The sequence below is a fragment of the Grus americana genome, chromosome 1 (assembly GCF_028858705.1).
Source record: "Grus americana isolate bGruAme1 chromosome 1, bGruAme1.mat, whole genome shotgun sequence".
NCBI lineage: Eukaryota > Metazoa > Chordata > Aves > Gruiformes > Gruidae > Grus > Grus americana.
The window spans coordinates 148,311,329-148,335,154 of record NC_072852.1 but is presented as its reverse complement, the minus strand read 5'-3'; the positions used below and the strand labels follow the sequence as shown (position 1 = coordinate 148,335,154).

The following is a 23,826-nucleotide window of genomic DNA, read 5'->3' as shown; positions in this document are numbered from 1 at the left end:
CTAACTGGGAAAGGGGCAGCCGAATGGCACTGGGGTGAGTAAAATGCTCGAGGTCTTCTGAGGTCCAGACCCTTTGGGTGAGGTGGTCCATCGACTTGTGCAGTGTGCAGGGACAGCAGCGGTGGCTGCTCAGTTTCCAGCTAAGGTTGGTTTTTGTTCGAAGGGTTTGAACTGCAAGAACTATAAATATAAGCTCAGCTTTACAGTTTGTCTTTTTCTGCCTGTTGGTCGGAAGGCGGTAGCACTTTTGCCTGTTAGGTAAAAATAGAAGAGCTTGTGTGTCTTGGTTAGGAGTGTTCAGTATTAGAGACTCGAGCTGTTTAAAATAGACCTAGGAAGGAGCTGCCAGGGTAGGTATTTCTGATCTGACCTGGCTGCTGGACTAATACAGGCTTGCATCTAAACTGGCCCTTGGTAATGAGGGCTGTTACAAACCCCTCTGAATGTGAGATGCAGCATTAAGGAGTAAGCCCAGTCCCTCTGCAGTGCGTGCCTTGTACTGCACGAGCTGCCTCCAGTTCTTTGCAATGCAACTATTTTAAGACTGTTGTGCAAACGTCTGCCTAATGCACAGAAAGAGAGGGGCTGAGCAGCTTGACGCAGTAATTGTAGGTATACTTACAAGAAAGAGTATTTGTTCTTTGCAGTCACTTCCTCCTCTTACAGAAACGTTTGATAGCTTTTCCCTCTTTATTGCTAACCTTACTCTTTAGTTCCAGCATCTGCCATTAAACCATCACTGTAGCAAAAGGAGAGGTCAGGGTCACTTGTGAGGAGGTAGGGCTAGGAGGAAATCCCTGGCAGCAGTGGTTCTGGGAGCTGGAAATGGTGCGGGCACTGGTGTACTGCCTGGGGAGCAGGAGGAGACATCTGAGAAGATTTCTCATCTTTTGTTTGGAGGATGAGATTGTCATCATATCTCCCTCCTGACACTGTGCCGCTGCAGTTATTGTCTCGTCACTGAACTGGCAGGTAAAGTGAGTTAAAGCAGAGTTACTCCAAAGTTAGCTGGGTGCGTAGGATGTTTTGTGGTGCTTTGAATGCCATTGGTATTTTCAACTAGTGGATTGGGCACTGTAACTGTCCCACTTGTCAGAACTATGGTTCTGAAGAGACAGTCTTCTCACATCAGATGGCCATAAATAAGAAGGGTAAAGAAAGCAGATGAGAAAACAGACTGGGGTTACATGGTTTAACATGACGTTAAACTGCCATCTTGATGACTTATTCCCATGTTTGCCTGTCTCCTTCCTTGATTAAAAAAGAAACACAGCTTTATCTGTCCTTGTGCATTTCTAGATATCATCAGCCTAGGGCCTGTCTTGAGTTACTGATAACTTTGGTGCTTGATGGGTTATTGCCTGTAAGTAGCATTCTTCACACCCAAATAAACTTGAGTGGGCCATATCACTGTTCTGAGTTGTACTTAATTTTGGGTTTCTGTCTTGCCCGTCACTTGCCATGGCTACAGCCTACGTGGTTTGAGCGCTGGTAGTCTCGGTTATCCCATCTCTCTGTTTTGCTGTCCTCTGTACCCAAAGGAAAGAGTATGGTGACTGCAGAAGAGGTACTGCTGTGGCTCACTGCAGTGCGAAGAGCCAGGGGCTTCAGCTCAGAAGTTCCCCTGCTCCCCCTGGTCAAATGGCAGCAGTGTAGTTTTGCAGCATGGTTGCTTCACTGAGCCGTTACTTCTGCAGCTTTGATTTACCCTAGACCTTAGCGTGGCCAAATCGGTGCTACTGATCTTCTCCACCCTGCCCCTCCTCTGGTTCCTGTTGCTTGAGTTACTGTTCTTGGCTTCACATTTCAGTTGACCTTCTTTTTTGATTTGCAACCAGCTCTTGTCTAAACTTTGCATTGTTTCTTCCTGCATAACACTTCCAAGACCCTACTTTTCCTCTCTGTCCGCACTGCCAACACTGTTGTCCAGATTTTGATCTCTCTATAACTTTGGTGATCTCTGACCTTGGTACCCGTCACCGTGCTTTTCCTCTTCAGTGTCAGCCAGTAATCTCTACAGTCAAAACAGCTACTGGATTCATGACCTTGGTTATAACAGGCCTTCTCCGCTCTGTCTTCTCTTGGGTCTTTTCTTTATGACATTCAAAATCTTTTAGTTAGTTAGTTAGTTATAATTTTTGCTCTCAAAACTTAGGCAACTGAGACCTACTCAATCTTTTTATTTTTATCACATGAGCACCTCCCTCCTTCAGCCTTGCCAGCTATGACCGCTCTGTCTTTTCACAAGCCTTTTCATCATTTCTCTGCTTGGAAATGGGAAAAGCCAGCAGGCAGGGCTGGCACCCGTTTCCTCCTCCTTGCGGAATTCCCTCCTTCCTTCTCCCTTTTGCAATGCATAGGAGAAATTATAAGCAGATAGCTGCAAGATAAGAAACAAGTTGTACTCAGGTCAAGAGTGGTGGCAAGGAGAATGCACATCCTACTCTCATGTTACCATGACTTGTCCATCCTGTCCATAAACCATCAGGCCTTCTTACCTCACTTTATCTGTTCAGACTGTCATCATCTTGCTATTATAATTCTTGAAACAGTGAAAAGCTCACTTAATTTCTCTGATTTGCCTTTTCAGTCTTGGAGATGTCATTTAGTTTGTGTCTTGGGTCATCATTTTTTAAATGGATACCCTGGTATTTTCCTACCTCGTTATGGTTTCATGCTGTAATACGTTAGAGGTTCAGTTGCTCAGATATCGTGGTTTCTGGGAGCCTAATGAAAAGGTGGGCACAAAAGTCGCTTTGAATACACCTGCCTGACTTTTTTCTACAGTGTCAACACTTGATTATAACATGAATCTTCTGCAAAAGATCTGGGCAGCATCGCACATTCCTTTTCAACCTCTGCTTTTGCCAGTCTCTCCCGTGCTGCCTCTGAGCCCGGAATGATGTTTTTATATGTCTGCCTATCTGTTGCTGGCTTCCTTCAAATACCCCTAAAACCAGCTCTGGTTTTTTGGTCCGTGTTAACTATGGCTATTAAATTGTTTGTGTTAAGTTTGTTAAAAAAAAACCAACCAAAAACCTGCCCTCTGTTGAGTAACCCCAGTCCGTTTTCTCCTCTGCTTTCTCTACCCTTCTTATTCATGACCATCTGATGTGAGAAGGCTATCTCTTGAAAGCACTGTGCTTGATGTGATTCTCAAAAGCTCTTTGCATGTCCCTGGGCACTTACTTTAGATTTGTGGTGCTGTAATGTTTGTTCAGCCACCAGCAGAAGCTTTTTGTGGCTTGATGTGAAAAGTTCTAAGACAGAGAAGTGTCATAGCTGGCTGGGGTTTTTGTTGTTGGGTTTTTTTTTTTTTAATTTGGATACAAAGCCAAAATATGCTGGCTCTCTGCCACAAATTGTCCGGGTTATATTCTGCTTCTGGACAGCGGAAGTTTTGAGTGCTAGGGGGATATATGTTTTCATTTCATAGCAATTAAAGTTGTCTCCTAATATTAGGAGAATATGGACTATGAGAAAGAACAACTACATGAAATAACTTGAAAGATAAAATAATTGAAAAGCTAACTGCATTATATATTCAGGAACATTTGCAACTTCCAGCATCTTCAGTTAAAGCTCCTGATGTGGCAGATCTGGTTTGCAGACACAGGGCACTTCTTTAATGATACGAAACTATATTGATTCCACAATAGCTGCTGACAAAGCAGGACTGAGCTAGTAGCTGAAACAGAGCCCAAGTCTGCTGCTTTTGGAAAGACTGGTTGGGACAGTTAGGAAAGCTTATATCTGGGCATTGCAGAAATCTTTTGTTGTTAAAATATATATATATGCATGTAAGTATATATTTATATCTGCACGTATATTCACGTGTAAATATTTTTCTTCCTGCTCAGTGTGTGTAGCCATATCTGCATTTCCATCTTGTATTTTCTCACTCAGAATGAAAGCTCTGCTGCCTGCTGGCTTGAGCACGTATGCTGGAGGGGCATGTGTACTCTTATTTTCATTGCACAGATCCCAAGTCAAACAGTGAAATGCTTTAAGATTGCTTTCACTAGCACTTAATTGTTATGTGCTCTTTTAGCCGAAAACAACAGCTGCTGCTATTACTATTTCATTGCACCCTAAAGGCCCACAGCAGAATCAACACGATCTTCTTTGCAGAAAGTTGTACAGTAAGGATTACGGACATGAGGGTTGGGGCTGAGATCACAGCAGGAGCATAATGGGATTTTTCATTGCAGATGGGTGTGCGTATCTTGTCGGTTTAAATTTTAAGAAAGTCTTGCAGTTGATAGTTGACAGCAATCATTAAAGAATGATTTTTCCTGTGTCAGTCCTGCCTCATACTGTTTCTTTATGACTTGCAGGTGCTCAGGTAGACCAGTCGGTGTTTGAAGAACTTATAAAAGAACAACTTCCAGAGCTGGCTGAACATATGAAGGATCTGACAACCTTAGCTTCCATTTCTCTTTCGTGGTTCCTTACCCTTTTCCTTAGCATCATGCCCCTGGAAAGTGCTGTGAACGTTGTGGACTGCTTCTTCTATGACGGGATCAAGGCCATTTTCCAGCTGGGCTTGGCCATACTGGAAGCCAACGCCGTGGATCTGTGTAACAGCAAGGACGATGGGCAGGCCCTGATGATCCTGAGCAGGTATGGCCACACAGGAGTGCTCCTTCCATCACAGACTGTTCTGCGGTAAAACAAAGGCATTTGGGTGCCGTCGTGGTATCGACAGCGCTCTGTAGGCACCGGCGGGACCCTCCGTGTTACCTTGCTGCTGCTTTCGCAGTGTCCGCCTTAAACAATGGCCTTTGTACATCGGACAAGTAGATGTCCTGTGAAATTTCCTGGCAGCGCAGAGACATGCATCGACTGCGTCAATGTGCAATATTTACTGCTGCTCTTCGTGCCTTCCCTAGAGTGACGGGCTTCCTGCTCCAGACTTGAAGGAGACAGAAGTTTTCTTCCTTGGGCAGCATTTAGTCATTTGGCTGGCTTGCCGTTCCTCGGATGAGTAATCATGAAGGCATTTTTGAAAAGCTTAGCAGCCCAAAACGCAACTTATTTCTAAGTCTGGGCCATAGAACGTGTTTGCTTATTTATGTTGAGAAAAGCACAGTGCAGAGTAATCTGTGTTGCTTTTATTTCTTCCCTTCAGGTTTTTAGAGCATGTCAAAAACGAGGAAAGCCCTCTGCCACCTATTGGTAATCACCATGCGTTCTTCAGCGATGACCAGGAATCCTCTCCAGTGACCGAAATAGCTAACCTGATTCATGACTCCTATGAGGTAAGATACTGCTCTGTGTCTACTGGTCAGTTAAGTTAGAATTTTAAAAAAGAAAAAGGTTAAGTTCAACATGGATGTTTTGAAAGTTGATGCATATCTTTACAGATTTCTTGACTAAGTGCTCAAATGCACAAGGCTAGGTGTAGTATAAACACCTACAATGACAGATTAATTAATTGGAGACTGGGTATGCTTTTTCTTCAAGGACTCACAATATACTTTAAAAGTTGTATTTCCAGCAAATGAGTACAAATATCATAAAATACTATAAAAATAATAAACTTCTGTTCCTCCCTTGTAGAAATTTGGAGACCACTCTGTGGCACAGATAGAGCACATGCGCTACAAACACCGAATCCGTGTCCTGCAGAGCCATGAAGACACAACCAAGCAAAATGTGGTGAGTAGGGTATTGTTTCGACTGACGTAGCTTAACATCTCCTCTCTCGAGGTGGACGGCTTTTGTTTTTTAAAAGGCACCGCCAGATCTTGAAAAAAGGAAGAATCATTCCTGACTCCGGAAAAAGCTCTTTCCTGGGATGCTGATGGGTTTAATTTTGCGACCACATGCACTGTTTTCTAGGGTGGCTTTAACATTAAGAACAACTGCAGGACCATCCAGCCCAGCACCTTGTCTCTGATGGTGGCCCTAGGTAGATGCCCTGGGGAAGAGTGTAAAAAGAGAGCGAGTGCGATGCAATGCTTCCCTGGCCTCCTGTGCCCTGTAGCTTAGGGACTTCCCGTCTCTGTTTCTAACAGCCCTCGAGGAATTTCTCTTTTCACCGATCTGTCCAATGGGTGAACCTAAAGAAGGGGGGAAAAATTGCGAAGCTTTTTCAGTGCTGCGGTTTTCAGCTGTACCACATAAATACAGTCCCTGCGGGGCTCGTGGGCCTGCACGCGTCAGTGATGATGGGAGAAAAGATTGTCACTAACGTGATTTTCGTTCTTTTTAAGCTCCGAGTTGTCATCCCAGATGTTTCGATTCTTCCTGAAGACTTAGAGGAATTGTATGACTTGTTCAAGGTTGGTCTCCCTGAAAAGTAGGAGATGCACCTATTTGAGGCTCCTGGGCGTAACTTCCAGCCGTTGCTTTGCAGAGCCACCTCGGACCTCGAGTCCTCTGCCTGGGCGGTACTGTTCAGATGGGACCTCGTCATTTTGTCCTTTCTGTGGTTGCCCAGTTGTTAAAAGAGGAATAGTAATGTACTGATCCTTCAAAGGAGAATTGCTTCAGAGTTTCCTTTCTAACTTGCTGCTTGGAAATGGTCCACCAGAAATTAGGTTCTGGTAACTTTCACATGCAGAATAAATTAAATAATATGTAGCTCTGTTCACTGGGAGCTCTGCAGTACTTTTAAGTCCTGCTCTCCTAATGCTCTTTAAAGGCAGACGCTGTTTCCCATGGGGGAAAAAAATCTCCGCAAACTTGTGTCCTTGCTATTTTTTCCCAATTTTCTAATAGTTTTAATTATATTTTTTTTTTAGAACTAAAAGCAGTTTCTACTTCAGTTCCTTTCTGTCAAGCTGATGTTTGAAAGAACTGTTATAAGTTATTTGGAGACAGGGACATCTAAGCTTATACAACTACTTGATTTAGAGGTCCAAGCACATAATTACCACCCTTAATGGACCATTTCTTTTGTGTGTTGTTCGTAGCCCTACATACTAGGTACTGAGTATGACCGTGGTATGTTCTTAAGTGTTACCTAGCTTTGTGGCTAAGAGCCGCTGTATCCTCCCTCCATTAGTGGTTGTAAGAGGATGCTGCTGGGACTTGCTCTTCAGTGCTTCCCTCCTGCTCCTTGCTCCTCTGTTTCTGAGCTTTGACTGGCTTGCACTCCTCCCCTTTCCTCATTTCGTTTCTTGGTGGTGGTTCCTTCTTCATTAGCTCCCTTGCTTCCCCAGGACAGCTTGTCAGGACTCTGTTTTGCATCAGCCTGTCCCTAAGGGAAGACTAATAGGTACGGTATCCAAACGGAGAGGTCTGGAGAGAATAAATGAGCAGGTCAAGCCTGTATGACACTTACCCTGGATTTTCTCTGGCCCTCTGTACCTTTGGCTGGTGAGAGACATCCAGGGCCGGATGTGGCTAATAAGAGTTTCCGTAGCCTTCAGTGAATTTCTTCCAAGAATCTGCCCAGACTCCCTTCAAATTTATTAGTTATCCATTGGAAATCATGAGAGTGCTTGGCTGCTCTAATTAAAGATTCATACTTTGCTTTTTCTCACCAGAATGGTCTTGGTATCGTTGTAACACCTTGCACAAAAAGAATTTTGAGCATTTCCAGCATGCTTTCATGCAAATGCCTTTTTCTGCTGGTTGCGCTCTCTCAGATACCGCGCACCGCATTCCCCCCTCTCCCGCCTCTGATTTCTCCTAGAGGGAACATTTAATAAGGTGTTACTGGGAAACGACGAGTCCGGTGGTCGAGCGACACGACCCCAGCAGACCGTACGCTGAGCAGTACCGCATCGATGCCCAGCAGTTCGCTAACCTCTACAGGCTGGTCTCGCCCTGGACCTGCGGGGAGCACACCGACATCCTTGCCCAAAGGACCTTCCGGCTCCTGGATGAGAACATGGACCACCTGGTTGAATTCAAGGGGTTCGCCAGCTGCTTAGGTATCGGCTCCCTGGCGGGGTGGAAGGTGGGCAGAGCTGGGGGGGAGTGGCACATGGGTGAGGCAGGGATGTTAAAATGCCGTACAACTGGCAGGGGAGGATGCGAGCCCGTGGTTTTCTTGGCTTTGTGATTAGCCTAACCAGTGATCTTTACTAATTTTTTTGTGTTCCAGTCACCTGAAGTCAATTAGATTTAAAAGACAGCCTAAGGATGTGATTGAATATTGTACTAAAATACTTGATTTCTCAGACAACAGTAATTTTGTTGAAAATATGTTATGAATTAAAATTACAGCTGGGTCTGCATGGAATGCTAGGAAATCCTGTCTACTGGATTGTTGCTCTCAGTATACCTTTGAAATCTCAGTATGCCTTTGAATTCTCAGTATACCTCTGTAACTACTTCTTGAAGCCTTAATCTTACACAACCAACTGCCTTATATATTGATAATTAGCAGAACAAAAAAAATCTGGCCAGCAGGCACTGAGAGCTGCACGAGTGTCAGTCTTGAGGCCACCAGTTGTTCTAATGAGATGAGGCTGCCCATCCCAAAATCTGGCTGAAGACAAAAGTGCCACATCTCAACTGTTGCCTGACCCCAAGTGAAAAAAAACTTGAATCAACATTTGAAGCTTCAGTAAAAAACAGTAAATCTGTATTCTTGCCGCTTAAGCTTTTTAGAATTTTTTTATGTGAACCAAGGCACCCTGTATTATACTGTTATTTGATTTTGATTTTTAGAGGGATACATCTTTAAATTAAAAAAAAAAAGTTCTTCATGGTATTTCAGTGCATTTGAAAGTTTAGAATCTCATTACTACTGGTCATGGAAAATATGAATTATACTACATGTGAAGTAGTTACCTCCTTTGGGCTTATTTAACCGAACAGCAGTAAGGGCTGAAAGGGAGAAATATTATGAATATGATGGCCCCAAGGGCATTTTCTGTCTCTCCCCTCTCACATTCCTGTTAATCTGTGGCAGCAAACAGCCTTTCCTAGATTCCCTGCCATCCTACTGGATATTTTTAAATGATGCTGAAGCTCCATAGGGCTAGGTACGCCCCGTCTATTTTACAAGAACAAAGACCAACCCAGATGTCTCTCACCTGCTGTTCCTCATTGACAGGCACAACTTAAAATACTTTGATGTAATACACTGGCCATGTTTTCATGTATTGTCCATGCAAACAATTATCTTTTGTGCACAGAGATGCCTAATTTATTTTAAACCGTGGAAGTAAATGCTCCGGTCCATTTCCTTCTTGGTTTTTTTTTTCTTTCCTTGCAGATGTTATGTATAATGGAGAAATGAGTGAAAAGATAAAGTTACTATATAAGCTGCACATCCCGCCGGGTAAGAAATCTGAAAGGGAATGAATACCTCAGTGTGGTGGGTTGACCCTGGCTGGGGGCCAGGTGCCCACCAGAGCCGCTCTCTCACTCCCTTATTCACTAAACAGGGGAGAAAAGGCATAACGAAATGCTTGTAGGTCGAGATAAGGACAGGGAGAGATCACTCTCTAATTGTTGTCACGAGCAAAACAGACCGAACTTAGAGAGGGAATTCATCTAATTTATTACTAGGCAAAACAGAGTAGAGGAATGAGAAAATAAAATCAACTCTTAAAACACTTCCCCCCACCCCTCCCATCTTCCCGGGCTCAACTTCACTCCCGGCTTCAACCTTCCCCCCCTCAGCGGCACAGGGGGACGGGGAGTGGGGGTTACGGTCAGTTCATCACACGGTGTTTCTGCCGCTTCTTCATCCTCAGGGGGAGGACTCCTCTCATCGTTCCCCTGCTCCAGCATGGAGTCCCTCTCACGGGGTGCAGACCTTCAGGAGCAAACTGCTCCAGCGTGGGGTCCCCCATGGGGTCACAAGTCCTGCCAGCAAACCTGCCCTGGCGTGGGCTCCCCTCTTCACGGGTCCACCGGTCCGGCCTGGAACTTGCTCCAGCGTGGGCTTCCCACGGGCCGCAGCCTCCTTCAGGTGCCTCCACCTGCTCCAGCGTGGGGTCCTCCACGGGCTGCAGGTGGAATCGCTACACCCCCTCATCCTTCCTCCATGGGCTGCAGGGGGACAGCCTGCCTCACCATGGCCTTCACCACGGGCTGCAGGGGGATCTCTGCTCCGGCGCCTGGAGCACCTCCTGCCCCTCCATCTGCACTGACCTTGGTGTCTGCAGAGTTTCTTACATCTTCTCACTCCTCTCTCCGGCTGCAAAAGCTCTCTCCCAGTGTTTTTCTACTTCTTAAATATGTTATCACAGAGGCGCTGATTGGCTTGGCCTTGGCCAGCGGCGGGCCCGTCTTGGAGCCGGCTGGCATTGGCTCTGTCAGACACAGGGGGAGCTTCTAGCAGCTTCTCACAGAAGCCACCCCTGTAGCCCCCCCGCTACCAAAACCTTGCCACGCAAACCCAACACACTCAGTTTTCCCAAAAATCTCTTGCTTAAAGTTTTTGGGAAAAGGCTGCTTAATGAAGAACCCTATCTTGCTTTCTTCAGCTGGGAGCATTATAGGATGTGTATTTGTCGTTATGCTCACTAATTTTAAAAATTACTCCAGTCAAAACCTTTTTGGATGAAATTTATAGATATACAACATCAAGGCTCGCATCTGCTGCATTCAGAGATCTTTTGCAGCCAATTATATGGTTACTTCTAGACAAAATATGAACTGAAAGAACATTTTTCAATGGCTTGTACTCCGTGTACAGTAGAAATCTCCTAATCACATCTCGATCCAGGTTTGATTTGGTGACAAAATTCTGTGGTAGTTTCTCTGTGCAAAGTTTTTTAATTAAATGTGCCATTCTTGGCAAACTTCCGACTGTCTCACTGCAGCACCAGTCTTACTTACATTAACATAATCTTACAGCATGATTTAATGAAGTACTGTTTAAAAACAGCTTTGCCCAATTATTTTGCTTTCTTCAAATATGTAAATTATGAAAGCATAAATAATCATTATGCAGCATTTGAAGGATTAATCATTACATTTGTCACTTTTTTTTTGATAGCTCTCACAGAAAATGAACGAGACAGCCAGTCACCTTTAAAGAATCCTTTGCTGTCAACTTCAAGACCACTAGTCATTGGAAAAACAAATGGTATGTCCAAAATGTTCTTTAATGCATATGCGTATGAGATAACCAACTTCCATTTGTTAACTCTATTACCTCTGCTCTCTGGGGTTTATTTTGAAATGCCAGTTTACTCCAATGACTTGAAAACTGATTCTCCTTTTTGTGTCTGCTCCAAAAAAGGTGATGCGGTAGATTACCAAAAGCAGTTGAAGCAGATGCTGAAGGATCTAGCCAAAGAAAAAGATACTAAAACTGAAAAAGAATTGCCAAAAATGAGCCAGGTACGTACATTAGAGTCTGTAGTTTGTTTTTAAAGAAGTGGAGGGTACTCGAAAATGAAATGCCTGAATACCAGAGTTTAGCTCTTTCTGAGAAAGTGTAATTGCAGCCTGAGCTTAGATTCAGTTCTTTAGGTCTCGAGCTCCTCTGATGCAGGGAGCAGGTGTTTAAAAACTCTCAGCTACCTCTCTAGCAGCTCCCTCTCCTCAGACCAGCTGGTGAATAGAACGAATTTCAGACTTTCCCTCACCCGCAGGATAACAGGCTGGAAAACAGGCTCATGGAGGTTGGGAGAAGCCTTCCTCCTGAGCCCACAGAATTCTCAAGAATGCATATTGCTGTTCTGTCTTCCCTGACCTCCTTTCCACCAAACCTGTAACCTCTTAGTCCATGACCAACTGGGACCTGGCCTGCCTTAGCCAAACACTGACTAGAACTGCATGAAAACAGCTGAAGGCTCTCGTCATCTTACCATCTCCTCCCTGATGCCAGCAGAGCCTTGTGTATGTTACTGGTGTAAGGAAATTACTGGAGGGAAAAGGGTCCCATATTAGTGAAACAAATACACGGACATGCAAAGAAAGATGGAATGACACCCAGAATCCCTTCTGTGCTGGTGTTTCTAAAGTTTTAAATGGGTGGCAGGTACCCAACCTGTCAGCTCAGCAGGGCCACAGAATCTCTAATAAAGGCATCACTTGACTGAGCCTCGTGCAGTCCCTTCCGCCCTGAATTAGCCATCCTGGGACTGTGTGAAACCTGAGGGCTCACAAATTTCATAACAGGATGTGGACACATCCTCTCTAGCTTTGATAATCATCTGTGATGGGTGAGCAAGGGAAAGAAGGGGAGAAAGGGGTTAGGCAGGGAAGACGTCTGAATTTTATTAGCAGAAGAGGTGGGGACAGATGGGAGAGAAACAGCAAAAGCGAAGTTGCTTGCAGGCCTGCGAACGGCTGCTTTGGTTGTAACTCATTCTGTGTAACAGCTACCAGTTTCCCACCAGTAACAGATTGTATCCCTTGCCTTGTATCTCGCTTGTGCTTCGGTCATCTGGGAGGTCCTGATCTCCATCAAGGCAGCAAAATACTCCTCTGCTCTATTCCCTTTTTGATTTGCAGCACCTAGGTTTCCTAGCATCAGTGGGGGCTGAAATTCCTTCGCTAGCATTTTTTTAAAAGCAGGCAGAAGTTATAAATAAGCACATAAATGAACACAGCATTCTGCCTTCCTTTGCAGTACTGTGCCCTCGCCCAACTCCTACAGTTATCCATAGTGTGGCTGTTGAGTACTTTGATTTTGTTTTTTCATCCTTTACAGAGGGAGTTCATTCAGTTCTGCAAAACCTTGTATAGCATGTTTCATGAAGATCCAGAGGAGAATGATTTGTATCAAGCCATTGCCACTGTGACCACACTGTTACTTCAGATTGGAGAAGTCGGACAAAGAAGCATCAGCCTGGGGAGTGGATCGGATGAGTTCACTGAGGACTTACAGCCCGAGGCCTCTGCTTCAGACCAGGACACTGTTTTTACTGACACTGTGAAGACCCCTCAGAAAGACTCTCAACCTTCACCTGTGACTGCAGGAGACTGGACTGTCTCTTTTGAACATATTTTAGCATCCCTCTTGACTGAACAGTCGTTAGTTAACTTCTTTGAAAAGCCCTTAGAACTGAAGCCAAAGCTTGAGAACGCAAAGCTAAATCAATATAGTCTCAAAACAAATGGAATGAGCTGCCAGTCACGGGGTGAACATACAAAACTAAACGCACAGATGTAGCAAACCTGTCAAAACCAAAATGCACTGAAATTATGCCAAAGCACGTACTGTAAAAGGCTTTCAGTTAGTAGTGGACTTCTGATAAAGAGTTTGTTGGTCTGTGATTTTCAGTTTAAGAGCTTTAAAAGGAAACATCTGTCTACAGTGTGAAGACACTGAAGCCCTCTTCCGCACTGGGAGAGCAGAGGCTGGCTCCAGTTGTCTGTCTGGTTTTGGGGTTTTTTTGTTGTTTTTTTTTTTTTAAACAGAGGAAAATGCTTCTCAGCTACTGTCTGCAGTTTGTTTGGGTTGCCTTTTTTGCACTAATACTGAAAACTGTTTCAATGCTGGTAATTGAAACTATTTTAATATATTTGATTGTATTCAAATTTGTATGTCTTGCTGAAATGTTAAGTGTACATGGACTGTGCTTCTGATGTTGGTCTGTGAAAACATGCACTTTTCAATAAACCCTTTTTGTACTAGACTTGCATTGACAGTGTTTATTGATTTATGGAAGTTAAGTGCCTTCAGTCCCTACTTCATTAAAGAAATTCCCTGAGCTAGCGCATTCACAATTAATTCCCTGGTCAGAACCCCATTCCAGTGCAGTGCACAGAGCTGCTGCTTGGGAGAAGCCTTACTGATTCTGCCTAGGAGACCGGCAGGGGACCAAATCAGGGAGCTTACGTTATCCACAAGAGATTACATACATGAAGCATTGATCTAACAGTTTTGGGGGAGTGGTGTTTGTTGTTGTTGGTTTGGTTTTCTTTAAACAAACTTGGCCTTAAAATACCTGTGTATTGGCTCTTTATTCCCACACAAACAAAACCAAACCACTAGGACTTTGCCACCCACTTAGGAACATTCGCATCTCCTCCTTATTCCATTCACATGTAACAGAAGTCTACAGTATCTTTAATTAAGAAAGTTACACCATTATTTACAAGCCCTAAGAAAGCAAGGTAAGCTTGTCACCTGGTCAGCTCAACACTTCATGGATGAGAACTTGAAGAGAGCGGACAATAAAAAAAAAAAAAACAACTTAGGAGTAAAATTTCTTTTTATCCTTTTATTGTAATGAAAATCAGTTTAATTTTCATCCACATTGACTGTCTGTAGACCTGCAAGACAGGAAATTGTATCACCACCTATTACTAGGACAATTCTCTTTGTGTAGATGCAATATACATATATTCACAAGAAAGTACATCTAGTTTCAAAGCTAGCTTGCTGATCCACTTCTGGAAAAGCAAACTGAATAGCTAAGTATTTCACCAAATGTTAAAAACTTCACATTAAATCCGTTCTGCAAATAAGATACTTCTCAGATGACAAGCAGAAAAGGCTCGACCTGCTTGAGCTTTTGACGTCAGAGGAGGTACTTTATATAGGAAAACACAAACCTTAAACTACCCTAACAACTCTGGCCAGTGTTTTTCTTCTCTCGAAACGTACAGGATTATTTCACTAAATTTTGTATTTGCTTTTTAATGCTCACCAGGCAAGCTAGCAGCCCTGTCCTCTACAGCAGAGCTAGTTTAAGCCAGCAGTTTGACCCCTTTCGCATGCCCTTCATCTGTATTTTGCATTGCAGGAGGAGCTGTCCCACTTTGCTACTTGTTCAGAAAAACGAGGCACGAAGGAAGAGAGACTGCATGCAACTTTACCTTTGAATGTTGTGACTGGTACATAGGTAACCAGTGTGTATAGCTTGTTTGGTGAATCTTCATCCTCATTGCGTTTTCTGGACAAACGCACACGGATACGGTAAGGAACATTCCTAAAATAAAGACGGCAAATTAACTTTCAAGAAAAAAATGTACTGAAGCCTGTTAATTCATAGAAAAGTTCTCTGCTCCATGGTTACTATCCCCGCCCCACATTCTTAAGCTTTGCCTATTTGTGCAAAGACATAAGTCAATTCTGTTTCTACCTCGGCATCGTAACGAGTGAAATCCTGTACCTTCGAGATTATACTGTTTGCCTTAAAGGAGCTTTTTGTTTTGTTAAAGTGAGCAAGTAAGATTTAACTGAGCCTTGAATAAAATGAATCCATAATCCAGTGGGAGCATAACATAAGAAATGCACCGTCTGTCCACTACTGAGCCAGGAAATACCTTCTGAAGATGATCATGAAGCACAGCATGAATATGATCAATCAGCTGTTAGTAACAAGCATTTCTTACTCGAAAATAGTGAGGGAAAAACCCCAACAATCTGTTCTGAAAGCCTGAGGCCCCTGTCAAGAATCAGAGTACTGCCCAATCTGTTTGCCAGAAGTCGTGGAAATTCCAGTGAGCATTAGACCTGAACCAGGATCTTGTTTATGGGCATATGACTGATCAACATTTCTTCCTCACGAAGCCCATGGACCCACAATTAAATTGCTTAGATAATTTTATTTGTAATAGGCAAGTCGAAGCTTAGCATCCTCCCCCAACACTGCCCAAAATATGCTGCTGAGGGAAGTCACAAAATTATTTGTCCACACCATTTTTAAAGTAACCTCTCACCTCAAATGAACTAAGGATTTTGGGGAAACTCCTGCTCAGAGTACTTTGCTCCATAGAATACAAGAAGAAACGTCCTCCTTACTGTACATTCTCAGAGGAGACTTACTACATCAGATGGATGCAGTAATTAAGGCACAGGAACTTGCTTTGATTACTCCCTTCTTGAAACAAGTCAAAAGCGTTTTTCACTACTTTACTTAGATCACAGACTATTGCACTAACTGACACGGCGATTTTAGCCTCTCCTGATCCTTCCAGAGGAAGATATTTTACTTGGCATATATTACCTATCCTAACTAGTGAAAACTGCAGTTAAACTCATGCTGGAAAGACAGGTGTGATGACTCCCTGCTCCACGGAATGCACCTCTACAAGTTAATATAAGGAAGTCCTGGTTAGAAGCCTCACTACTAAGCTCTGAAGTTATGCTGTCACCTGGCTCCATTGCTACTTCATTGCATATGAAGTGGAACAGCTCAACAGGAAGGACAGAGAACCCCTGCCCAGAACACACACTTAGTCCCATCTTCCCACTCCGTTTTTGAAGGAAGGCTTGGCCTAAACACACAACTCCAGGTAAAGGATTGTAAACATGGCACAGACTAGACTAGAAATCTAATTCCTAGAAGACAGGCTTTAAAACAAGGGTTCATGTGTATTCAGTGTATCACTCAACACTATTATCCCTACCAGTTAACCTTTTATTATGGTTTAAGAGGTCCCACTCCTCCCACCCTTTGGACCACCTTCACACATGTCAAATGCCAAATCAGCTGCCCCTGTAGCAGCAGTTTAACAGAAGTTGTATTTTTTTGGCTCCCAAACTACTTGTACTTTCAAGACAAGATTAATTATTTAAAACACACCTCGTTATTTCTTTGTGTGGCACTTACCAATTCAGCATGCTTCAAAACCTAATCCTATTCAGACACATTACACAAATCGCAAGTACTTAGCCTGGGACTGTAGGGAGCACTAAAAAGCCATGTTTCTAAAAAAACCCATCTGCCACAATAGGGATTGGGGTACTACGCTATCACAACACCCCAAGTCTTCCACCCCCACACCCCCTAACCTGCATTCCTTCTTTCTTTTGCTTTATTCTTATTAGAGGTAGAACAAAGTTCTTTTGATTCCAGAGTTTAACGAAGCTTTGCTACAAGTACACTGAGGGAGCTGACCAGAACATAGAGGTGACAAAGATTAGCTTGGCATGCACGTTTTAAGAAAGGAAATGCAAATACTGCAAGAAATATACAAACTTTTCTACCCCTCCAAGTTCTGCACCTCCACATACACAGTTCTTCCTCACCCAATAAGGAAAGTTGCAGAAACCTACCTTATTCCTTTAGCCCAGACTGCTTTGTTCAATCTGGTGTCAATGCGAACGTCAGGAGTACCCATTTCCTTCATCGCAAATTTACGGATTTCCTTGAGAGCACGCGGTGCTCGTTTCTTGAAGCCCCTAGGACAAACACAAGAACAATTTCTTTAACTTCAGGAAACTGTCAGCATTGGACACTTGCTGCAGCGCTCAACCACTGACGTTCTCTAAACATACAATCGAAACAATTGTGTTCAACAGCAGTTCAAGAGCTGCATCATAGCACAAACAGACCTTTACTCTGGTAGGCAACTGCTAACCTTAATGTCTATGCCTAAGAGCAACCACGTATAGTTACGTCAAATCATTTCAGTAACATTTCAACCGCAAGATCTCCTGGATGTTAAGTCTTATTTATAACATGTTGACATGAAAACTTCTTGCAATATTACCAAAGAGATCAGAGCTTTTGCAGATAAATGAAAGGCCTATGAAAAAAGCAGTGCGACAATGGTAATACAAACTGGACAGAACTGTTCAGTGTTGAAATAACCAGCAGAACAACAAAACTGACACTATTCTGAGTAACAGCTTCTGCTAAACAGTGTTTGATGGTTACTTTCTTCATGTTATCATGACCGGACCACCATCAGAACTGTTTTTTTACAAGCATAGCTTGTCTCATGCCTACTATGGACAGATTCTGCCCATACTGGGCGTTTACACTGAAAGCTGCAGCTGTGCTGTGAGTGCTTTGCTATAGATATTATTGCCACACTGTGACATGCAACTATAATGTCAGTAGGCTCTGAGGTCCCACAGTGGGTTACATTTAGGATTATTTGTACACTACTGTTGATATTTAGTGCTAGAAATAGAAATGGGTGAGTGATTACAAGTGAGACAAGCATTAAACAAAAAGTATTTCCCCCTTAGTACTTCATGCCTAAAGAGAAAAGAGGATAACCCCCCAAAAGAAAAGAGGATAGCAGGATTGTCACCATTAAGAATAGACTGAATTGCCATGAACAATCAACAGGCAAGACCAGAACATCTTATTGCCATTTAAAGGTACCACTGCTTCCCATCCTCACCCATGGTTTTGGAATAGTCCACTGTCTCATTTCTCTCCTATTCTAAGTTAACTTCAGGATATAGTTTTCTTCCACATGACTGCAGCCATACACATACAGAGAGAATCAAAGGGAGATGCAGTTTCTCAAGAAGTCCTCTCAAGCGCTTTACTACAACCTTTATTACTTACTACATGGTTCTATGAGGTTCAACATTTTGTCATCTACACACAACTGATACTGTTTAACTCAAATCATACCCCAATTTACATCTCTCACAATTTAAACACGGAGCCAATCATTTGATTACAATATTTAATTTCAAAAACTTACTGAAGTGGGCTAAATTTTAAACTCTGCTTGGGAAAGAATGACAACGTGCACAGAGAAAAACAGCTCTAACTAACGTCCAGGAACACTCACAAAAAAACCATCCCAAAACCCCCAAAAAACAAGCTCATTCCTGAAAGCCACCTACAAGTATAGGTCAGCACAGATATAGAGCTGCTTCCTCAGGACACAACTGTAGCACAAAGGGCTAAACCATCACGCATTAGGATTGGTGCCAGTTAAGACTGCTGTTCTCTGCAGTTTAAAACCTAACAAACCCATTACCAAACGCCACTTTACATAAGGCAAATTTCACTGATAAAAACCAAGAACTTACACGCCATGGATCCGCTTGTGAATGTTGATGGTGTATTCCCTAGTTACCACCTCATTGATGGCTGAGCGTCCCTTCTTCTTCTCGCCACCTTTCTTTGCAGGAGCCATTTGAGCAACGCTGAAAAGCATCCATGCACGCGTCAGATGCGGTCCCACCTTCCCTCAGTTCTCCTGTCACCTTCCCTCCTCCCATCGTCCCCAGCTCCTTACAAGCCACACAACTCCCACATTCAGAAACTTTTAAAGATTAATTCATCCCTGAGGCCACACCAGCTGCAGATTTTAAGCAGCAACTTTTCAGCATCACAAATGCTTCATTCTTGTCTCCTTGATAGGAACGTGAAACACATCTGAGACTCTTCTGCCACTTCCCAAAACGACCAGGCTCCCGGCCAGCCCCGGGCACCCTTAAAACCACCCCGTCCTGCTTCTGTATGTCCAAACCCCTTCCTCCCTCAAGGCGACCCAGGAGGGCAGCTTGGCCGGTCCCGGAAAGGAGATGAGGTGCCAGAGAGACTCCTTCCACGGACGGACGGCGGCCTACAGCTTCCTCCTCCCTCACCAAGGCCCAGTACGGACCGTAACCCCCCCCCCCCCCAAGTGCCGCGCAGGCCTCCCCGCGCCTGCGCCCTGCCCGGCCCAGCGCAGGCCTGGGGGAGCAGGGAGATGAGCCCCAGCCGCGCCGAACGCGGACCCACCGAGAGGAACCACCCGGTGCCCCCCGAGCTGGACCGCCTCCCGAGCCGGGCTAGGCCAAAGATCCCCCTCCGCTACGGGGTCTGCCGGGCGGATGGAGGCGGATTCGGCATGCTGCCCCCGCGGGCAGCCACTCACCCTGCCCGGGCACAGGCCGGAAAGGAGCGCGCAAAGGGCTGTGGGAGCGAGAAGCCCTTCCGGGATGCGGGTGGGGACCGACTGCGCCGGCGCCAGCCGGGGGCGGGAGGGGCTCAGTCAGGCGGTGGCGCGCATGCGCGCGAGGGGTGCGGGTTTGTCAGGCGGTGCGTTGTCTGTCTGTCTGTCTGTCTGTCTGTTAGTACCGGGGAGCGGTGAAGGGGCAGGCGGGACCCTGCGGCCGCTTCCCTTTGAGGGGGCTGCTGACCCTGGAGGGAGCGGCCCCAGGCTCTTCCGCCCTGGCCGTGGTCGATCGGCGAGTTGCTTCTGGCACAGGCTCCAGCCGGAGCCGTGAGGGGGGGCTCCCCAACGGAGTGAGGGACCGGGTGGGAGCCGGCCTTGCCTGCGCGCTCTGACCACTCGCGGCGAGTGCTCCCACCCCTTTCACCCCCCGGCCGGCTCGCTGTTTCCTTTGGGGTAGTCGCAGGAAAGGTTTCACAGCACCGTTACCTTAAAAGAAACGTGTCCCCCCCGTCACAGCTGAGGAAACAACCTGCCTACTTGCGTCTGGCCCGGGTGGCTTTGAGTAGCTGCCTACCTGCTCGCCCCCTATTTAGGAATCTTTCTTTTAGGTGGTGCGTTGTATGGGGACCTCGGCTTGGGAGCTGTGCTTCTAGCAAGCAGATTGCTCTGCGTTCCGATCTGCAGCTCCTGTTCCTGAGGCAGAAGCGAGGTATTCCAGCATGGGGCAGTGCTCTGCAGTAACCGCCCTGTCCGGCCGCCTGCCCACAACAGTGACCCAAGCTGAGTGATAATGTTGGAACAAGCCAGATCTCAGCGATATTGAGCTAGAACAACAGCTCAGCCCTATGAAGAGGACTGGCGTTGCATGCGCGTGCAACAGGGAACAAGTGCAACAATCCAAGACCGGAATGTGTGTACAGGGAAGAAATGAGACAGAGCATGAAAAACAAGGTGTTGACATAAGTCTGTTCTTGCAAGTGCTCTGTATCTTTCCAAACAATATAATAAACCAGCTTATTAGAAGGCAACCCCACCCTATTTACAGCTTCTCCCTGTTAACAAGTACAGCACCACTGGTTTTAGAAAGATAAGTGTTTTCTTCGAGGCTGAGCTTGGTTTGGACGTACCCAGTGGCAATCGGGAGGGATGTGGGTGTATTATAACTATCCCTGAGAGTAAAACAAATTCTTAAAGGAATTTTCCTATAACTTCATCATAGTAGTTGAGACCGATCAAGTGCTGCTTCCACAAGTATTTCCTCTGAGGTGTTCACGTCCCTTGATTACCTCTTTCCTGCATGAGCTTTGTGGCCTACAGACAAATTTTCCCTCCCCTTTCCCAGAATAAGCCCTTATGGGAGTGGGTGGCATTTATGAAGTTAGCCTCTAACTTAGCCGACTGGCCTTCACTCAGATTTGTCTGTAGTTACTGGAAAGAGAGAGGTTCCTTCAGGCATTTTAAGGCTTAGTTCTTTAATCTTCATCTAGTGGGGTCACTCTTGCTTCACTGAATGCAAGAATTTAAAGAGGTGAGCAGGCTAACTCAGACTGGCACCTAAAGTTAGCTTTCAAAACACTTAAGAGACCAAACCTGATCTCTGAAGGCCTTTTAGAGACCAGATCCTTGATACACATGCACCAATCAGTCCTACCAGCCATTCATGCTGTGGCAGCAGCAGGGTCATTTTGCCAGTGGGTTTTCTCCAGGAGATTTTTAGCTTTTTTAGAAGGTTTTTTAGAACTCGGGGCAAATGAACCTTTTTAATTTTTCTGAAAGTTTACTTCTAGCCTTTCCAGCTCCCAGCCCAATTATCTTCATTGTTCCTCTATGGCATAGAAACCAGAGCTGAATACCTGGGCTCCTGTGACGTGTGATCCTTAGTACTGAAGGGCAGGAAGGGTAGCATGGTCTGCACTTTCTTGAAGCTAATGCTGGCTTGGGCGGCTGCAAGCTGCCCTGAGGGCCATCCCCTTTCAGTCTTGCCATAGTGAATGAAACCATTACTATGCTCAGTTACCCGCCTCATTCTGTGTTGGAGGTTGCTGCTTCTGCAGCAGAGTCAGCAGAGGGAAAGCAGACCTGTACCTTGGCTGCTCCATCCTGTAGTCAATTTGAATGTAATGTGAGAAAGAGTCTGCACAAGGATGCCAAAGTGGAAACTAGACTGTCTACGGTGTGGGCATGGTAGCAATTCCAGCAGAGGTGTATCACGAAACTCAGGACAGCAATGTCTTAAAGCATTGAAGGTGGACATGAGTCAAAGCCCTGATATGTACTAGGTCAAACCATTCTTTAAACAGTCTATTTTGTTCTAATCTGAAACTGGTTGGAAGTACAGACCTGCCTGAGGTCTTTAAAGTTTTAAAGGAGTTTAAAATGAGCTGTTTTGGCTAGCAGCTCATATAACTTCCTGAGCTATCATTCTTGTTGTCTATGCCATGATAAAGATCCCATAGGATAATACTAGCTTTTGCTAACTGAGTGCCAAACACCTTGCTAGCTACAGCTAGTATTAACAATCTCAAGTGAATCACATAGTTGAACAGCCACAGGAAAATGTGTGCAAGTCCTGCAATAAAGCCTTTTGGCTATTTTATTTTATTCTACAAATAAAGACAACTGTCCAGCATTAAATGGAAAAAAAATAATAGTTTGAGTTGTATATAGCATGAAACAGTAGTTCCCTTCACAAAAACATTTCTAATTCATTAGTTTATTACAAAATATCCACTCACAAAAAAGCACAAGCACAATCTTTATACTTGTGAAATGAGTTGATATTTCATATACAAAATAATTTCCACATAATTCCATATAATTTTATTTTATATAGAAATAGGTCATTATTACAACAGCTGTACAATACACTACTTTTTATTTAATAATTACATAAAATCTTTCTTAGAAACATATCAACAGAAAACATACAAAAAAAGCGAAAAGTGCATTTCTTTTTTTTCCCCCCAAAGGAAAATTCAATCCTAAATGTTATAATGAAAGAGATATGTAATAGTCTGCAGCATCCCGAGTCAGTGGGCCAAAACACAGTGCATATTTCTCAGAGACTTGCAGTGGGTGAGTTTAGTTTGAAGAAGGATCCATGTACTACTGGAGAGTTGCATGATTGTGCTTACAATTTGAGTTCTCCTTTGCAATCACAATTCATATAGAAAACAGTCCAGTGCGCATTGTGGGTTGGTTTTGTTTGTTTGTTTCTAGTCATGAAGAACAGTTAGGGTAAGCTGCATAATACTTTTCAGATTCTAAATCAAGGGTTATGAGCTGTAGACCATCTTCACCAATGTCTGGGCTTTCTCCTCTATTGGATGGGCTAATTTGGCCACAAGAATAAGGAAACAAACTTCTCTTTACAGAAAGTGCCTAGGTTTTGTCCTCTGTGCAGTTGTGCAAAATAATAACAATAATCATAATAAAAATAATCTCTTGTTCTCTCCTCAATAGACCTTTGACGCAGTGCTTTTCATACACAAAAGAAGAACTGAAACAGTGAAGGCCAAGTACCTCATAAGTCTGTGGACAGTCTTTTGGAATTGCCAGATAGCTTTCAGAGTGACGCGCCAAGATTGAACGCCTCCTCCCGTGCACCCATTGACGATGGAGGCTGCACAAGATAGTGTTCCTTTTTATTTTGCTTTGCCAGTACACACTGTGCTCACGAGACAGCGCGAACTGAATCCAGCATGCTGTAAATGCGCTGTCTGTGGCAGCCTGCACTCTGTGGCGTACTTCTGTCATAGAGCTTTGAAAGAAATGCTTGTGCAAAAGCCAAAACAGTAAGTACAAAGTCATTCTCCTCTGCCCCATGTGCCCATTGGTTAAAGCTAATCGTGCATTGATTGTGCTGGTGGGACTCTATCGCAGTGGCTGTGGTAAATTTGATGATTCTGATAAGCTATTGCTTCTTCTTGATGTTAGTTGCTGCTGCTGCTGCTGTGTCTGATGATACCCCATGTTTCCTTGCTGTGGCGAGTAAGATGGCAGGAGCAAAGAATCAGGTTGCTCATTGTGCAAAGAACTTGGTGTTTGCACCTACAGATAAAATAAAATTCATCGTGGTGTTCGATTCTTTCACATGTTAAAGCTCTTCATTCTCAACGTACAAGGTGCTTAAAAATACTACTAGTTTGCTGGCTTTTATTTCTGGGGCTGTTTGGCATGGGGTTAGCTTATCTAATGCTAGAAGGAATGGACATAAATTGCAACAAAGAGAAAGCTTTTCTAGTAGGAATGCACTGCCTAGGATTTGCAGGTTATCCTGTAAAGCCTCTTTAGGAACAGGGTGGGCAAACATGTCAAAAATGATACAGATAACAGAAATGAAACAGAAATGAAACAGGGGATCCTAGTGTA

At 44.3% G+C, this 23,826-nt stretch overlaps 3 protein-coding genes and 1 long non-coding RNA gene across 10 annotated transcripts in view; 2 read left to right on the top strand and 2 right to left on the bottom strand.

Moving 5' to 3' along the window:
• TBC1D8 (TBC1 domain family member 8) overlaps positions 1-13,498 on the top strand; it is a 51,449-nt gene extending 37,951 nt beyond the window's left edge. For both annotated transcript variants that reach the window (XM_054813728.1, XM_054813719.1), the window contains exons 12-20: positions 4,338-4,623; positions 5,132-5,261; positions 5,563-5,661; positions 6,219-6,287; positions 7,646-7,886; positions 9,179-9,244; positions 10,913-11,002; positions 11,159-11,259; positions 12,578-13,498. In XM_054813728.1, the coding sequence (XP_054669703.1) occupies positions 4,338-4,623; positions 5,132-5,261; positions 5,563-5,661; positions 6,219-6,287; positions 7,646-7,886; positions 9,179-9,244; positions 10,913-11,002; positions 11,159-11,259; positions 12,578-13,039 (1,544 nt within the window). In that variant the 3' untranslated portion in view covers positions 13,040-13,498. The remainder of the gene's footprint in view (positions 1-4,337; positions 4,624-5,131; positions 5,262-5,562; positions 5,662-6,218; positions 6,288-7,645; positions 7,887-9,178; positions 9,245-10,912; positions 11,003-11,158; positions 11,260-12,577) is intronic.
• Positions 13,499-14,078: 580 nt separating this feature from the next.
• On the bottom strand, positions 14,079-19,544 carry RPL31 (ribosomal protein L31). 2 transcript variants are annotated; one of them, XM_054813812.1, is made up of 5 exons: positions 19,435-19,544; positions 18,602-18,718; positions 16,877-17,002; positions 14,692-14,804; positions 14,079-14,145 (listed from the first exon to the last, which is right to left on the bottom strand). In XM_054813812.1, the coding sequence occupies exons 2-5, from the start codon at positions 18,706-18,708 to the stop codon at positions 14,114-14,116; spliced, it is 378 nt and encodes a 125-aa protein (XP_054669787.1). In that variant the 5' UTR covers positions 18,709-18,718; positions 19,435-19,544; the 3' UTR covers positions 14,079-14,113. The 2 variants fall into 2 exon arrangements, with proteins under 2 accessions (XP_054669787.1, XP_054669795.1); XM_054813820.1 differs by having other exon boundaries at positions 19,299-19,440.
• Positions 19,531-23,050, top strand: LOC129201899 (uncharacterized). Its single transcript, XR_008575529.1, has 3 exons — positions 19,531-19,598; positions 20,064-20,406; positions 22,918-23,050. It is a non-coding gene; the product is annotated as an uncharacterized LOC129201899 (long non-coding RNA).
• Positions 22,023-23,826, bottom strand: part of NPAS2 (neuronal PAS domain protein 2) — a 105,882-nt gene continuing 104,078 nt past the window's right edge. For all 5 annotated transcript variants that reach the window (XM_054813753.1, XM_054813742.1, XM_054813762.1 and 2 more), the window contains one exon: positions 22,023-23,505. In XM_054813753.1, coding sequence (XP_054669728.1) covers positions 23,329-23,505 — 177 coding nt within the window. In that variant the 3' untranslated portion in view covers positions 22,023-23,328. The remainder of the gene's footprint in view (positions 23,506-23,826) is intronic.

What these genes read in the sequence shown, in the direction of transcription:
- RPL31 (XM_054813812.1), bottom strand. Translation starts at nt 18,708, where the DNA reads ATGGCTCCTGCAAAGAAAGGTGGCGAGAAGAAGAAGGGACGCTCAGCC. An exon ending in GTCTGGGCTAAAGGAATAAG is followed by an intron (nt 14,805 to 16,876) that starts GTAGGTTTCTGC and finishes TCTTTATTTTAG; the next exon opens with GAATGTTCCTTACCGTATCC. An exon ending in ACCAGTCACAACATTCAAAG is followed by an intron (nt 14,146 to 14,691) that starts GTAAAGTTGCAT and finishes CCTGTCTTGCAG; the next exon opens with GTCTACAGACAGTCAATGTG.